The 16,782-nt window shown below is 58.3% G+C and overlaps 1 protein-coding gene across 2 annotated transcripts; it reads right to left on the bottom strand.

Moving 5' to 3' along the window:
* Positions 1-1,376: 1,376 nt before the first annotated feature.
* Positions 1,377-13,249, bottom strand: ENTPD2 (ectonucleoside triphosphate diphosphohydrolase 2). 2 transcript variants are annotated; one of them, XM_042786900.1, is made up of 9 exons: positions 13,053-13,249; positions 6,319-6,436; positions 5,666-5,816; positions 4,864-5,023; positions 4,536-4,763; positions 3,848-4,114; positions 3,542-3,661; positions 3,128-3,262; positions 1,377-2,524 (listed from the first exon to the last, which is right to left on the bottom strand). In XM_042786900.1, exons 1-9 carry the CDS (start codon positions 13,161-13,163, stop codon positions 2,324-2,326), a joined length of 1,491 nt encoding a protein of 496 aa, XP_042642834.1. In that variant the 5' UTR covers positions 13,164-13,249; the 3' UTR covers positions 1,377-2,323. The 2 variants fall into 2 exon arrangements, with proteins under 2 accessions (XP_042642834.1, XP_042642833.1); XM_042786899.1 differs by having other exon boundaries at positions 3,848-4,117.
* Between the last annotated feature and the right edge of the window lie 3,533 nt (positions 13,250-16,782).

Raw genomic sequence — 16,782 nt, forward strand, 5'->3', positions numbered from 1 at the left:
GCAGCAAGGCTTTTCTCGCTTGCCTGAATGGGGCTGAGCTGAGCCCTGCAGCTGCATGGCCTCTGGGGGTGTCCTCTGCCCCTGCAAAGGGGGTGCCCGTGTGCCCAGAGCCCCTCTGTGTGGTGCTCGCCTTACTCTTAGGGCATGTCACCTGGCCAGTCCCAGGCGCTCCATCCAGGTCCGTAACGGAATGGTACTGTCATGAGTCCGGCACACCCAGAGGGGCACATGGGAATATTAGGAATCCTCTTTCACTTCATTCTTTCGTAACAGCAAACTCCAAGTCATGACTAGAGCAGATGGGCTGCTCTTGGTGGCTGTCCAGCACTGATTCAGCTGTGGCTGAATTTCTTGGAAGGGGAGACCCAGCCTGGGTTCTGGAAGGTAGCTGGTTTCTTAAAGCAAAGGAGCAGCATTTCAGCTTGAGAGACCAGAAATGCCTGCTCCAGTGAGAGAGCTGGAGACAGTCCCTGAGCCTCGCCACAGGAGGGAGTCCGTGCACTGGGGACATGAGAGGCCCCGGGAGTAAACTGGGTTTGGGGTGTCAGAACATCATCTGACCTGGAATTGTGTTTGCCCTGTGCAGAGAGCAGCCAGTGGAACAACTAAAAGCAAAGCGGATGAGGGGAACAGGCAGGTTAAGCCAAGCACGCTGGAGCAGGAAAGGGTGTTGGTAAGTGAGTAAAGCTGTGGAGCAGAGCTGGTGCCACCTGTGAGAGCGAGGAGAGCAGTGAGGAACTGCAACTCTCGCTAAAGCCACTCCTCTCCTGGGGCGTGAAGAGGAGCATGGCAGGGCAGGAGGCTCTTTTCAGGTGGGCTTGAGGAGTCGGGACGGGTCCTGTGCAGCTGGATGCGTGCCGTGGTGACTCGGAGCTGCCAGCGACTGTGTGCCCAAATTGCCAACCCTGCAGGCTGCTGTCCTGCCCTGCTGGGTGCCAGACCCACACCCCTGGGAGCAGAGGCTCCCCATGTGTTTTCCTTGTGTGGAGGCTGTGGCCATGAGCACAGCGGTGAATGCATGGGACAGAGCCAGCTTCAGCACTGCCTGCTCACACCTTTGGGGTGACTGGACCTCTAGCGCTTGGGAAACCTCAACTTTGCAACCATGGCTGGTTGAAACTTCCACCTCTGGGTGGGCCTGAGTCTGGAGTGAGGTTTCAAGCCCATCTTGGTCCACCTTGGGAGATTCTCCGGGCTGGCGGAGCATATGAAACCGTGGTGGGGACTCAGCACTGGGCTGGCTGCGAAGGACTGAGACCTACAGGCAGAGTCTGACCTGCAGCCTGTGTCCAAGTAGACAATGTAAGTGGCTCCAGCCCTGTGAGGCAGCCAGGCTTGATCAGCCCGCTGCTGATTAAGAGCCACAGAGCCATAGGAGTGGTTACAAAGATTTATTTCTGATTATAAAAAAAAAAAAAAAAAACCAACCAAACCAAACTTTCTGCATGTTTGCATGTCCCTGTTTTTACTCATTTGGAAATGAAGGCTCATCTTCCCAGCTGCCTGGTGTGGAGTGGTACAGGACTCAAATCCTAAAGCAGTGCAAGGCCCCACTCCTGCAGCAAGCCCATCGCCTCTGCTGGCACAGCCAAGCTCCAGGGAGCCACAGGGGCTTTTTGTGCCATTGCTGGGGGATGGAGGAGGCTCTGGCTGTGGCAAAGGTGAGACTGGCTTAGGAACCACAGGGATGGGAAAGGCACTGCATCTGGTTGCTGAAGAGGTCACCCTGAGGGATGGGTTGCTAAGGGTCTACCCAAAGCCCCTGTTCTGAGGCCAGTGGAAGTCCAGGCCAAGATTTGGCCCTTGGGAAGGTCAGTGGGTTTTGTACATCATCCAGAAAGACAGCATGGGCTCTGAGTGATGCCCAGAGCTCCCTGGAAGTCAGGGCTGATGCTCCAGGAACGTGCTAGCGAGGTCAACTATAAGGACAGCATAAGTAATACTTCCCACCCACCCCATACATGTGAGAGTAAATCGTGCTCTTGTCTGGACTCACTGGCCCCGTCCAGCCCAGGTCTGGCAGCAGAAAGCTGCCCCAGATCTGAACATCCAAATCCCGAGCCTGCTCCAGGTCCATCCCTGAGTAACACTGGGAAACCATTCTCCTGCAGAGACAGCGGTCCTCTTCTGTCCCACCCTTTCTGCAGCTTGAAGGCAAGGGGAGGGCAAAATGGGACAGCTTTCCTTCTGGGACAGGCAGCATCGGGTTTTGGAGGAAGACGTCTCTGAGCACTTGCGGCATCCCAAGTGTTGAGGTCATGAAGACTCCAGTAGGAAGGATTGGTGCTGGGTCGTGCAGACAAGGCCCACCCTGTCTCTGCTGTTAGATTGCAAGGGACTTGCTGCGCCGGAGCAGGCAGATGGCAGTCACCAGAGATATCAGGGTGGTGACCACAAAGAGCAGGATGAGGACGACCCAGTAGTTGTACAGCATGCTTTTGTGGGAAGAGGGCTTCTCTGCTGGGATCATGTTAGTGAGGTTCAGCATGTAGCCCAAGGCCCAGCCGATGGAGGTTTCTCCTGCCTGTGGAAACAGCATGGCATGGTCACCACCCTGCTCAACCCAGCTCCATGGCCCTCAGACATTCCAGGGATCACCTTACTGTCATCCCAATGGAGAAGAGGTGTTTGAGGCAGTTCACAGCCCCCTGAGCCCTCGCTTGCCTGTGGGTCCAGCCAGCCCGGGGGCAAAGCAGTGACCAGCCCATGCTGTGCTGGGCTCATCTGATGGGAGCAGGTTCTCATCCACTGCTGATCTCACTGCCCCTCCCATGATGCGTGCAGATGAGGAGACTTGGCAAAGATGGGATCCTGCCCTGAGATAACTTCCCAACAAACAAGGGCAAAGAGTTTTTTGAGATGGCTGGTGTCTTGAGGGCCAAGGAAGGACCTGGAGGACCTTGAAATTCCTGTCTCCATGATCACCCCACAGTCAGCTCAGCTTGCTTTTTTCCATCTCCCAGAAGATCCACCCAAAACCTGGGAGTTCCATCCTTCCCCTGTTCCCCAAGATCTTTCTTCACATTCCTTGGCTCTTCCTTGGTGTGGGATCTTCACTCCTGCAGTGCTTTTTGGCCTAACTACAGGCAGGTACCATGGGATGGGGATGTGCTCTGGTGTTACCTACCTTCTTTTGGAAGGCAATGTTGGGGAAGGAATGGTTGTTGAAGTTGTAGCCTTCGGTGGTGAGCAAATAAACGAATGTGCTGACAGCGCAGTAATCCGACAGCCTCTTCTCCAGCTTGGGGGCTTTCTGGAGCAGCTGGACGGGATGCATGGAGGGAGAGAGAAAAGGGGTCAAGCCAGCAGGGTCCAGGTTTTGTTGCCATGGCCTGAAGCTCTGGATGGTTACATCTGGCTGGCCAAGGTGCTGCCCATACCTACCTGAGTCTCTCTTGGTCCCATGTGAGAGCCATCACCCACCCTTCCCCGACTCCATGGGTGCCAGGACACCCAGCCCCCTCCAAGGGCTGCTCTCAGAGCCCGGGTGATGCCCCAAACGAGGCAGCCCTCTCCTCCATGCAGTGCCTGCGGGGCTCACCTCACTCCAGCTGGTGGCACAAATAATCTCAGCAGCATCCTTCAGGTCACTGGGCAAGCGCACAGTTCTCCCCATCACTGTCTGGATGAAGTCCACCGTGTAGAAGAAGGCAGAGAAGGCCTGATGGAGGAAAGGAGGCAGCTGTGGGACAGACTGGAAGCAAACCTTCTCACCATGAACAGCTGCTCTGACTGGCATGGTGGGAACAAGAGACTGCTCTTGCAGAGCTGGGGCTTTGCCACTCTGTGATGCCGGGGGGTTGGGGACATCTGCCCACCCACCACCCCACTCCATGCCGGGACTTACAATGAAGTTTCCTGAAACCTCAGGCTGGAAAATGCCATCGAAGGAGCAGTGGGAGAAGGAGCAGGTGGTGAAGTTGAAGAGCTTGCTGACGTGCAGAGCGCACAGGCTCCCGTTCCCAGTGCCAACAACAGTGACAGTGGTGTTGAGGGCAAGGCTTGGCCTCTCCTTCTCTGTGCAGGGGCTGTTGTAGACGCTGCTCAGTGACAGGCTCTTGTGGTAGCCCGTGGGCCAGCAGGGATTGGGGACAGTGGCTTGGTAGCTCTCAGCCTGCTAGAGAAGCAACACATGGGCCGTGTGATCTGTGCCGTAGCCCTGGCTCCCCCACTGCTGCTGCACAGCACCGGCACCACTGCCTGCCTGCCTGCCTGTGTTTCCCTTCTGGGGAGTTGCAAGGGAGCTTGGGCAGTGAGATGCGGAGCTGGCATTGCCACAAGTGTCTCGAGATGACTCGGGATGTCTTGGCTCTGGCCAAGGGGTACAGCACCTTATGAAGAGGGTGGGAGGAAGCCCTGAAACCACAGGAGGGGGTTGGGGGCAAAACCCAAGAGTTGGCTGGGAAAGGTGTACAGCTGGCCTGAAGGGGCTGTCCTAGAGCCAGGGCTGGGGGACAACCCTGTATAAACACCAGAGTCAGGAGGCAACAGTGGGGTGATGACAGCCAGTATCCCCATCAAGCGCATACCAGTACCTGGAGGAGCTTCGAGAGCAGCCTCTTGAGGACCTGGTCTCTTCCATAGCAGAGGAAGCTGTGGGTATATACTTTGTACTCCTGGCCGTACAGCTTCAGCATCACCTCGTTTCTGGGGTCTTCAATGGTGTCCCTGGTTTCAAAGGTGATCTGTGTGGAAGCACCCCCGAAGTCCATGGCCCCCAGGGTCTTCTTCTGGGGCTGAATCCACTCCCCAAGCCACCCACGCTGAGCAAGGAAGACAAGAGTGAGTGTAAGGATGTGATAAGCTGCAGGACAGCCTGGTCGCCACAACCATCCCCGCTGGGCACCACAATCCCCTGCCCACCTTGATGAAGTTCTCGAGGAGGTAGTTTGCGGTGACCCAGCCGAAGACCCCTTCCTCTTCCCCCGACAGGATCTTTGCGCCCCGGAAATTGAAGGGGTATGACTTCAGCGTGGCTGCCACAGCGCTGAGGACGGCATCCGACGCCTGCGGGTTCGCGATGCTGCGGGCCAGGCAAGAGGGCAGAGTGGCAGGGCTGTGCTGGGGTGCTGTGAGTGGAGGCCCCGATGCTCGCACAGCCCTCGGGGCCCAGCCCTGCCATGGCACACAGGGCAGGAGGCAGGTGGGTCTCACTCAGGTACCTGTGGGGATGTCCCCCCAAAAAACCCAGCTAATTCCCCTTGACTCGGCTGGAGAAGGAGGCAAGCAGCAGGGGTGGAGGTGTGTTCCCTCCTCCTGAGCCATACCCTGTGGCCGGGAGAGGCGGGCACAACTTCCTCCTCTGTGTTGTTTTCATGGGGTAACCTCACTCCGTCCCATCAGACTGGCAGTGGGTGCAGGCTGACTTTCCTCCTGGCTTGCCAAAAAGACTGGGTGGGTTATCCTCGTGCTGGCCCCACACCAGCCCCTTTCCACCCAGATACGTGCTGGCTGTGCCCTGCAGAGCATCTCCTGCTCTGAAAGGCAGGAGCACCTCTGTAAGGAACACGGAGCCAGGCAGCTGGGAGGGTTAGGAGCTTCACCTGGCAAAGGGGCAACATTGCAGACGTCCTTCACCATCCCCACCCCTGCCATGGGTGGCAAGATGACAGGGTGACATGGCAGTTCCCCCCAGGCAGCTGGCACAGCCAGAGCAAGCACTCACTTGAGCAGGCGCATGCCGGCTGTGGCACCCAGGTAGAGCGGGGTGCCCACATGCTTCTCCTTGGGCACATCTCTCAGACCCTGGTTCAGGCATTGCACCAAGCTTGTCCCAGCAGCTGGAGGGTTGGAGCTGTAGCTGGAGATGCCGGGACCTGTGGAAAGGAAACAGCACTGGTCCCTACAGGTGGTGGGATGACGCTCAGTGGGAAGATGTTCGGTGGGCAGCTTTTCCCCTCCCAGGCCCTTAAAAAGGTAGGTGCTGCAGGTTTCTGTGGGCATGGAGCCATCCAGAGTCCAGCCATATCTCCCTGCCCATGCCACATCCCCTGTTGGCTGACAGCCTGGGAAAGGTGGCTTAAATGGAGAGTGGAAAACCACCTCTCACTCCTCACTGGGTTAGGCAGGGAACTGAATTGTTTGCTGGCAGTTCAACATATGCCAGGAAAAGATAAACCACAGGCATGCATGGCTGCAAGCCTTGGAGAGGAGATGGGGAGGTTTTGGGAACAGAGCTAGATCCCTTATAACACCTCAGTGCACTGGTACACAAGGAGGCAGATAGGCATTGCAAGGTCATTTGCACCATCACAGTGCCCTGCCCACAGAGGGTGTGACAGACCCTCCTGCCAGACAGGGGACTGAGACAGCCCTTACCCTCCACATCGCACATGCTGTGCTCGCTGACCACCCCGGTGTCGTTCTCCTTGTCTGCAGGCCACTTGTAGATGAACATGGCTGTGTGGGAAGACCCGGCGTCCAGCACGATGCCATACTGCGGGGGGAGCGGAGGCAGTAGGTCAGGCCTGGAGGCAGAAGACCCCTCAGCTGCCCCAGGCCATCCCAAAGGAAGGCGCTGGGCCTCAACAACATGCTGTGGTCGGCCAGTCCTGTCCTGGCAGTGCCCTGCCCAGCAGCTTCAAGATCATCGGCAGAGGTGGGCACCATTCAGCTCAGCATTGGCGTGGCCTTGCCCGTGCCCGCCTGCATGGGACCCTGCCCAGGATGCAGCTGGGAGTGTGTGCCCTCCCCAGCCAGGGATACTAGCCACCCCAGGATGCCGCTTGGCACAGCAGAGGGACTCTGGCTTTTTTGGGCATGAGGAGCCCCTTGCCTCCTTGAGCAGAGACTGGGAGGCTCTTCCCCCACTGCTTGCTCCCATCTCCCCGCAGCATCCTCCTGGCCAGCAGACATCTGTGCTGAGCTGTGCTAGAAGGTCCCTGGGGCCAGTGGAGGAGCGAGGGACACCTGGGAGTGGTCCCTCAGGGATGCAGCTTGCCAAAGAAGGACAGCTAGGCACCTCATCTCTCCTGCCCTTGTATGGCTCGGCCATTCTCCGGCTATAAATAACCCCGTTCCCTCCTGCCAAACAAGGTTACCCAGCTCCCAGGGCTGGGCTACCCCATGCAGCCTTCATCCCTGTCAGGCGGACCCCTCTCCCTCGCCTCCCACCACCCACGGGCTCGGGGCTGCCTGTGCTGCCCCCCTCCACCGCCCCACCGGCGCTGGGGCTGCTTCGCTGCCAGAGAGGAGGCTGTGTGTCTGGGGAAAGCAAGGCGGGATCCAGCGCTGCCCAGGTTGAGTACCTCTGCCATGAAACCACCTAAGGATTAAATCTGGCTTGTACAAAAGCTCTGTCTGCTGCATGCCCTGCCCGGATCCGGGTGGAGTCCCAGGGCTGCAGCAGCCAGCTCCTTTCCCTCTCCAATACCTGGGAGCCACCCCAGCCCTGCCTGGTGGGTGCCCCTGGTCCCATCCTTGTCCCCATCCATCCCTGTCCCTGCCAGCTGCAGAGTGGGCTCCAGCCCATGTGGCTGCAGGGTTGGGTTTTGGCCTGCTCAGGCAGCAGAAATAAAGCGTCAGGGCACAGACAGAGATGCCTAGGATCTCTGCTTATAGGCAACCCTCATTCCTACATGAACTCAAGGCCCCACACCAGTGGTACCCCCAGGGAACCATTTCCAATGGGTGACCCACCTCCAGCCTTCCCTGGCTCCCGTTAATGATCAGGGGCTTGCCCTGGGCCAAAAGCTACTAGCCAGCAGAGAATCCCCATCTGTAGCTAGACTGGAGCTTGTGTGCCATGGCACTGGTGTGGGGGGCCAGATCCCAGCAATACTGAACACTGCAGAGAGGAGGAAGGGGGGCTGTGACAGCACCCCTGCCCAACTGCTTCTCTAAAGCACAAAGCTGGGAAGCAGGACTCCCAGTTTGGGCCACTTCTGGGCTGGGTGCTGGGGTCAGTGCTCTGGGCAGCCTCGGGGAAGCTCTCAGCCCCCTTCTCTGCCCAGCGTGCCATGGGCCACGCACCCCCTGGCACCGAGTGTCCCCCCAGTCCCTCCCCACCATAGCACCCTCTGCCTTGCCTGCCTGCCCCTGAGCCTGTGGGTACCCCTGCACCTTGGGATGGGCCGGCACCTGCCAGGCACAAGCACAAGCAGTAAAGGATGCTGAGTCTGCCCCAGCAAAGCCGTCTGTCCCAGGGGATGCCCACTGGCATGTCACCACTGGCTCCCAGCCCCACAGTCCCCTCAGCACGTCTCCTTTACTGTCCCAGTCCTCGCAAGTGGGTGCTGGCACAAAGGACCCAGTGAGGGTCCAACCGCAGCCCTTGCCCACCTCTGCCACACATGTGCCCATGCGCCCTGTGGCCACCATGCAGATGTCCCCAGTGTCCTCACAGGGCACCGCACCACCCCAGATAGCACATGGAGTGACATTAGCATTAGCAGGGTGACAATGCTGTCCCCAAAGGGAAAGCAGCATCGACAGGTCGCTCCCAAACCCAAGGCTGTGCACAGCTGGAACCCCAAGAGGGGTTCCCAGCCCTGGGATGCCATGTGGGGGCTGCAGCCTGTGTTGGGGATGTGAGGCTGGAGATGGGGATACCTACGGTGTGGCAGGAGCTAAGAAATGGATCAAGAGGCAGGGAGGATGACCCACAGCACCAGGGACACCTAGTGCCACACACCAGGAATGAGGACAGCCCACAAGGAACAGTGCTGGGGATGCCAGCCTGACCCTGCCACAGGAACGGACATGGCCATGGGAGCTTGGACACACGGCTGGACCCAGGGTTGGCAGGACAAGCCCTGGGAGCCTGCGAGGAGTGGGGAAAAACCTGGTTGAGGGGATTTCTTCCCACCTTTGTCAGGGCTGACTCAGCTGGGCCCTGCTTCCAGCCCCACAGAGGGCTGACACGGAGGTGCATGCATGGGCTGGCACGGGTGGGGGGAGGTTGCATGCATGGTGGCTGCACGTATGTAGGTGCACATGTGCACGGATGTATGCAGGTGGTGTGTGTGCCTGCCATCATGCATGGTGGGGTGTGTGTGCATGGACATACACACGTGTGTGAATTTAGGTGTGGAGGTGCAAGCATGTGGCTGTGCATAGGTGAGGCGTACATGCCCACAGGGGTGCCAATGTGTTTGTGTGCATGTGGGTGCACGTGTGTCTGTGTGTACATGCATTTAGGTAGGTGTGCACACATGGTGCATGTGGGCACGCATGCGTGTGTGCACCCGTGCAGGCACGTGTGTGTGTGTGTGTGCCTGGGGCAGCTGCGCTGCCTGCTCAGGCCCGGGGAAGTGGAACACACGTGGCTGCAACTGAGACTCTGCGGGCAGCCAGCAGCAAGAGGTGGCACCAATCCCGCACCCTGGGCAAGCCCTGCAGGGAGGTGTCACGCTGGGGGTGACACTGACACTGCCAGGGCAGGTTGCAGAACCAGCCGCCCGATGCAGGGGCATCACAGTGCCCTTTCCCACCAACGCCTGTGGGTCACAGTGGGGGTCTCTCCTCTCGGACCCTCGCCTCTACACAGGCAGAGCCCGTCGCTGCCAGGTGCGGGGTGGCAAATATGGGCAGCAGCCACAGGACTTATGAGCGAGGGATGGTCCACAGGACCCCCCCTGACCGGCGGTGGCCCGGCCCCAGCAGTGGAAGCAGCAGTGCTTGGGCTCAGCTTCGCTAACGACGTGCGACAACACAAACCACCACAGCGCGGTGGGTGCTGCCAGCCGCAGGGAGTGCCCAGCGCCCAGCCAGTCGCCGATGCCACGGCTCACTCGTCAGCTGCCCCAGCATGAGAGGAGCTGCCACAGCCTCATGCCAGCCCCCTCTGCCCTGGTCCCTGGGGGGGCTGCAGGGTTTTGCACCCCAGCCTGTCCCCGAGGGGCAGCACTGGAAGCGGTGATCAGGGGAAGGCACCTGTACAGGCGTGTGCACACAAAGGGGCTGAGGCTGACCTGGAGAACCAAGAGGGTCCCCAGGGATGAAGGAGAGGTCCCATCCCTTCCTCCGGACCCAAAGGCACACATACGCCTCCAGCACCCGCATGGAAACTGGGGACAGGGTCACCCACAGCAGGTCTGTGATGGTGCCAGCCCCTGTGATGGTCAGAGCCCCTGTGCTCAGGCATCGGGGCCATTGCACCACCCAGGGCAGAGCAAGCTGCCGTGCAGGCACGATCTGTGGCCAAGCTGTGGCTCGCGGCCATGAAGGGGCACAGGCAGGGCAGGCACAGGCACAGGCACGGGCACAGGCAGGGACCCAGCAGACAGGAAGCCCTGGGAGGGAGAAACCCAGCTGAAAGCCCATCTTCTTAGTGATTTGCAGCGTAAGCACTGCCCTCAGCTCTTCCAGCTGAGGCATTCTGCGCCTGCCAATAAGTGGGCTGGAAACAAGGGCTGGAGGGACACAAGGATTCCCTGGCATGATCCTGCACTGGCACCTGGCTTCCAATATCTCTCTCATCCACCCTGCCATGTGTGCCTGACAGGACTCTGGGGCTTGGCAGGGTCTTGCACATGTTTGTAGCCCTGGCCCCAGCCCACGGGACAGTCCCCAACCCCAGCATCTCCTGGTGGCACGGGGATGAAGGATTTTTCTAACAACAGGACCCCCCTGACCAGACCCTGGTGACGCCACAGGGCTGGGGGACACAGGGGTTCACGGCATGGCCCCACACTGGGACAGTGTCGCTGTGCCACCCCTGGCCCCGCTGCCTCCTGGGTCACCCATGGCCATGCGGGCTTTGCCCCACCACAGCATTGCTCAGCCCAGCCCGAGCCAGGGCTCCTCCATCCCAAAGCCCCTGCAGGGGGGATGCCGAGGGTGGTGATGTCCCCAAAGGCCACGGGGCCATAACGTCATGGGTAGGATTCAGGGCTCCTAGTGAGTGCATGGCTCTGCCCAGAAATGTCCCACACCCCAGGGGAGGAGGCAGAGGGGGACACTGGGCACTGCCCAACTTGCTGCAGCCTGGTACCATGCCCCGTGGCCACGTCTGGGCTGCCAGCTGTCCACCCCATGGGCTCTCCGAGCTGCCCCATAGTGCAGCAGGGGCTCATCCCTGCCCCACAACATCCCACCTCCCTTGAGGGTGGCAAGACCCAAGGGACCCCAAGGTCTGCAGTGGGTTATGACAGGTTTCCTTCCTGCCGTGGGAACCACAGCTTCCCCAGGACGGCTGGCAGGGCAATAGTCCAGCAGGCTTTGTAACAGCCAGTAAAGAGATTTGCCAAAAGAAGGAAAAAAAGGGTTGTCAAGAGAAGGCAACAGGTCCAAGCCATCAGGCGGTGGTGCCGTAAGCCCCGCTGAGGACCCACGAGGGAAGGGGAACACTGTGCTCCTCAGATCAGTTTCTCCAGCAGCAGGATAACTAATCCAGGGTATTTTTAGTGCTATATTCCAAGCAAAGGAGCTTGAAAGGGAAGACATGGAGCTGTAGCTCAGCAGTGAACAGTGCTATCACTCAGCAGCTGCTGCTAATGTGGACTGAGCCAGCAAAGACCACGTCTTGCCCAGGTAGGTGGGAGGATGTGCCCAGGGTCCCCCACAGCAAGACCAACCTCCTCTAAACTGTATTGGCATATTTTGGGCTGAGTTAGACTAAGACAAACCTTTGCATACCCAAAACAGCCCTGAGCTTTGTGCAAAAGCAAACACCTTGGTGACTACCTGGCACCAGCCCCACAGGAACAGGCACCACCGCGACGCTGGTGCTGAGCTCTGGCGCGCAGCACTTCACCACGTGCGCTGTGCTGGGCCTTGCATGCACTTGGCACATCCAGGAATGGTGCAGAACCCCAGGTCCCCCAGCCAGGCAGCGCAGCCTTGGGTGGAGCAGGGCCAGGACCCACGTGAATGCTTGGGGATGCTCAGCCCCAAACTGCACCACTGCCTGCAGACTGGAAGGTGCTACCACTCGGAGAGAGAAAAAGCACAAAAAGCACAAAAATTAAATTTCTGGGGTTACATCTGGATTAAAACCAAAGCTCCAGTTTGGAACCAGGAGGCAAAAAGGCTTCCCAGGCTGCACATAGGGCTCTCAGTACCAATCCATCTAATTCCCCTGTGTCCAAAGAGACAAAATCCATTTTGAAACCAGCTAAGGGCACTGCCCAAGATGCCCCAGCACATGGCAATGGGTGGCAAAGAAAGGTCTCACAATGAAAGAGTTAATCATTGCTAGTTATACTAACAGCAGCAAGTATTGTCTTGGCTAAGCCAGCTCACTTTCTCAACCTCATCTTCATTACATCTGACGAACCCAGAGAGAAGACAACACATCTGGCATTCAGGCAGGCTCAGAAAGTTTCCAAGCAAATTGCTTGAGATGAGAAAAAGGGGGTTTCGGATGAACCATTTTCCAGGACAAGAGCCTGCTTCTCACGGGATAGCTCCATCTATCATTGAAAAGCATATGCATTTTTTTAAAACAAAAGACTTGGGCTGCAGAAGATTCAGCTGGGGGACTTGGCCAATGAGAAACTGCATGGGAACTCCTTTCAGCATCTGAATTTACAATGAAAAAGAAAAAAAAAGCAGCTCATTTTCATAGGGAAGTGCAGTTCTCATCCAGCAGCACTGGCCCGGGCGATGCAGCTGGAGCTCCGGAATGCCGGGCGGTGCTGGGGGCGTGCAGGGGTGCCCCAACCCAGACAGACCCTCAGGAGCAGACACTGACACGGCTGCTCTGGCCTGGGGGGGCCGCACCCGGACACTCCGCTGCCAGTTTTCAGTGTGTCCAAAAGATTCCTCTCTCGAAGTGCAGGGCTGAGGTGCCGGGGATGGGCGGCCGGGTGGCCCCGCGGCCGGGGGGCTCGTTGCTGGCCTGGCGGCAGGGGCAGCCCCGTCCCTGCACAGCCCGGGGAGGGGGGGGGGGTGGTGACGGGCTGCTCCCTGCCACCCCCCCGCCCCCCGGCTCGGTGTCCCCCCATCCCCGGTGGCCTCCCCTGGATGCCGGAGCCTCTCCCGCCCCGGGCATCCCGCGGATCGGGGTGCCCACTGCGACCTCCCCATGCCCGGGCCGCCCACGGCGCCCGCTGCCCCCGGCCCCTCCGCGCCTGGTGCCCCCCCCCCCGCCCCGTGCCGGCCCCGCTCACCTTGAAGCCCGGCGGGCCCCGCGTGTCCCCGGAGCCGAGGCAGAGCAGGAGGATGCCCAGGAGGCAGCCGAGGGCGAGGAGCAGGAGGACGGCGGCGACCCGGCGGGCCATGGCGGGGCCGGAGCGGGGGCAGGTGAGCAGCTACGCGGCGGCTGCGGCAGCTCCTGCTGCTGCTGCTGCTGCTCCTCCTCCTCCTCCTCCTCCTCCTCCTCCTCCTCGCCCGCCTCTCCCGGCTGAGTCACCGCCGCCCCGGCCCACACGGGCGGGACACCGGGCTCCCCCGGGGCTGCGGGGGGTCGGCCCCGGGCTGGGGGGTCCCCCTTGCCCCGGGCTCAGCTCCCTCCCGGCACCGCCCCTGCCCCGGGATCAGGCCCTTCTACACCCTCCGGGCATGGTCCTCGACCCAGCGCTCAGCCCCATCCCGGCGCCCTGGGCATGGGCCTTGCCCCGGGGTCAGTCCCACCTTCTCACCCCACCAGGCACTGTCCTTGACCCAGGGCTCAGCCTCAACCGGCCTCCCTGGGCATCCTCCCTGCCACAGGGCTCAGCCCAGAGGTGGGTTTGGTGGGAGGTGAGAACACCCTGAGCAACAGAAAAACTCAGAGAAAGCGTATCACTTACCATGATTAACAGCTATGAATATATAACTGCTTTTAATCATTACAAGGAGTTTGTGACAGCCCTGAGGAGCCTGGACGTATATTGAGATTGTTTTTAATAATATGGTCACAAGTGAATAATGTAATGCATTTCTACATGGAGCGGTGAGCCAAGGAAGGTTGGGCCCCTGGCTCTGAGAAGAACGTTTTGAGCTTGCTTACACAAAGGGATAAAACAGTGAACAAAATAATAAACAATGAGATATCACCAAGGAGAGGAGGCTGAAGGAGGAGATGGCTTCCAGTCCAGCTGGGTTGCAGGCTGCAGAGTCACGCTTCAGCTCCCTGCAGCCTGCCTCATTTTTTTTTTTCAAAGCAAGCCACTTTTCCTGCTACTCACAGCTGCCCTGCATGTAGCACACATTGCACCAGTGCTGGGGTTTCTGCAGAGCTTCCTGCCTATCGCTGTGGTATTGGGGTGCAGAGGTGCTTGAGGGGCCCAGCCTGTGCCGAGGACTTGTGGTCCAGAGGCCATTGGCCGCAATGTAATGCTGTGACATGGAAGGTCTGCTGCTGGAGGTTCCACAGGGGATGAGCCAGTTTTGTTCCCTGAAGCACTGAACGGCAGCAGAGTCTGGGGAAGAAAATGGCTAAATTGAGGCACAGAGAGTGACCCTCATCTGGCCAGGGCCCACCACCACAGAGCAGGGCTTCTCCACGGGACTGCTGCGTTCACCCTCTGAGTCTGTTTGCAGGTATGTCTACCTCCTCACTTCAACTCATTAAGCATTTAAGCTCTGGAAAACCTGTGTCAATCAACTCCAAGACATTAATATACTGATTTATGTGAAAAAATGATTCCCCTTTGCTGCTGCTGCTAATACAGAAGACCATAGTTTTGTCTCTGAGGATTAGCAGAACATCGTTTCCACTGCCTTCCTGCATCACTGCTGACTTTAAGGCTCTTCTCAAGTTTCCACAGGGACATATCTGCCTACTCCTGACTCTTCTTGCCACTCTCTTTACCCATCCAGTATTTCCAAGGCACACATCTGCAACCCTCACAGATGCAACCACACCAGGGATTAACACAGAAGCAGAAAGATCTTCTCTGGATTGCAATTAATCCCTTTCTTAATAGCTGCCAAACCTCCTGTTTCTCCTCTAGACTAGATGACCAGTGAGAAGAGGTCTCCAGAGTCTGAAAAGGAATGAAAAATCTCTTTTCTGAATGGTAGTGAGCAGAGATGGGGCTGGGAGAGCCCTGTGGGGGTAGAAGGGGTCCTTTGCTGCTCATCCTTATTTTGCCTTTGGGGCTTTGGAGCAAGCCCCTTTCTGGCAGGCAGTTACTCAGTGTGGTGGGACCCTCCTGGGATTTTAGTGGAGATGTGTCTTCCATACCTTGGTCTCATGCAGACTTAGCTACCCTGTTCCCAGGTTGCCTGTACATAACATGAAGGGGGGGTTTGCATCCCTTCCCACTGCAAGAGGGGCTGTTCCTCCTTCTCTGCACAGGGTTGCGTTTGCCACCCTGTGAGGGAGTTGAACCAAGGTCCAAGCGAGCCTGTTCCCACCCCTGACCAATCACTGGTGTCACTCAACCTCCAGTGCAAACAGGTAGGCACCAAGAGCTGTGACATGCTGGGCTGCAAACACTCCCAGGCATACAAGGGAAATGACAGTCACACAAACCCATGTATAGCCAGAGAAATTTCTCCACAATGGTGTGTTCAGGTGGGGAGCACTCTACCACCACTATCCTGAGCTCAGCCTGGCCAGGGTCAGACGCTGGCTGCTTCGGCCCCAGCAAGGAGAGGCTCCCATGAGCTGTCATTCCTCATTGTGTCCCATTTACAGGAGGCACCACCTGAGGAGAGCAGGGCAGGGAAGGGTGTCAGTGCCTCTGGCCACACTGTGCGGGCACCCCCAGCCCCTCGCAGGGGGAACCCAGCCACATCCCTGGGGAGGAGCAGGCGCCTGTGCTGAAATAGTCACCCCAGGTGGGCAGTGCCTGGAAAGGACCATGAAATGAGCTCCAGGCATGAATGAATTCAGTGAGAAAAAGAAAGCGAGGGGTAGGGAGGGCTTTCTCTGTGACAGAAGATGGAATGAGGGATTTCCTAACACCATGAGATGAATGTAGCCTTGTTTGTCTGAGGAAACGTGTGGATTTTGGATGTCACCTTTGTGGGACTCCAGATTGTGAAGCAATAGTCTGCCTGAACGAGCAGGTTCAATGCACAAGCAGCTGCGTGGGGAGCCAGCCCAGCCCAGCCTGGTTGTCCTGCCACTCTGCCACCCTGCCACTGCCACCTTTGCTACCTGCCACCCCACCACCTCTGCTGCCCTGCTGCCCTACCACCTCCCTGCACTCTGACACGCTCCTTATTGTTGCTGTGTCGCACAGCAAGGCAGGAAGGAGGAAGAGCAATGCCTGGTCTTGGGGCCCTGCGCTCCAGAAGACAGCAAGGCTGCCCAGTGCCTCTGGCATCCCACTGTCCTCATGCCTCTGGTGCCGTGTCTGCTCTTCGCTGGCTCATGTCCAATTTTTCATCCACCAGTATCCCTGAGTCCTTCTCCACAGGGCTGTTCTCCATCCATTCATGTTGCCTTGAGTGTCCCCAGGGACAGAGGCACGTGGTGAAATTTTAGGGGGCCTACTTTGATAGCAGGAGGGATAGAGGCCCTCAGCACGACCAGACACTTACAGTAACATGAAATAATCATATAATCAATCAGATGCAGGGCCAGGGTTCGAGATGAGGGAGCAATAAGTTCCCCACGATTTAATGCCAGTTTTGCATGTTTACAGACTGTGTATAAGGTGTCACCTCTGTTATGGGGCTAAGACAGAGAAGAACCAGGTGTACCTATGAGATGAGGCACGGTAAAGGCATCCAGAGGAGTGGGTGGATATCACAGGCAAAGGGGGGAAACCAGATCAGGAGTCCCAACTCCCAACGTGCTAGTGCCTTTTACTCACCCCATATCTGGGTAAACACTGAGAGCCTGGGTCAGGGTAAAGCTGAATGAGGATGTGCCATCAGCACGCTTGAGGGATCTGTCGCCTTTTGGCATGTATTTCTACACCCCCTGCACCTGATGTGGACACTGACTTCAACTCAGTGACA

The sequence above is a fragment of the Tyto alba genome, unplaced genomic scaffold, assembly GCF_018691265.1.
Source record: "Tyto alba isolate M040663 unplaced genomic scaffold, T.alba_DEE_v4.0 Super-Scaffold_11, whole genome shotgun sequence".
NCBI classification, from domain to species: Eukaryota; Metazoa; Chordata; class Aves; order Strigiformes; family Tytonidae; genus Tyto; species Tyto alba.

Excerpts from the sequence above, each read along its gene's own strand:
- ENTPD2 (XM_042786899.1), bottom strand. The coding sequence starts at position 13,163 with ATGGCCCGCCGGGTCGCCGCCGTCCTCCTGCTCCTCGCCCTCGGCTGC. Across the intron at positions 4,764-4,863 it reads TCCTCGAGAACTTCATCAAG|CGTGGGTGGCTTGGGGAGTG; the intron begins GTGGGCAGGGGA and ends TTCCTTGCTCAG. Across the intron at positions 3,263-3,541 it reads GTGCCACCAGCTGGAGTGAG|CTGCTCCAGAAAGCCCCCAA; the intron begins GTGAGCCCCGCA and ends CATCCCGTCCAG.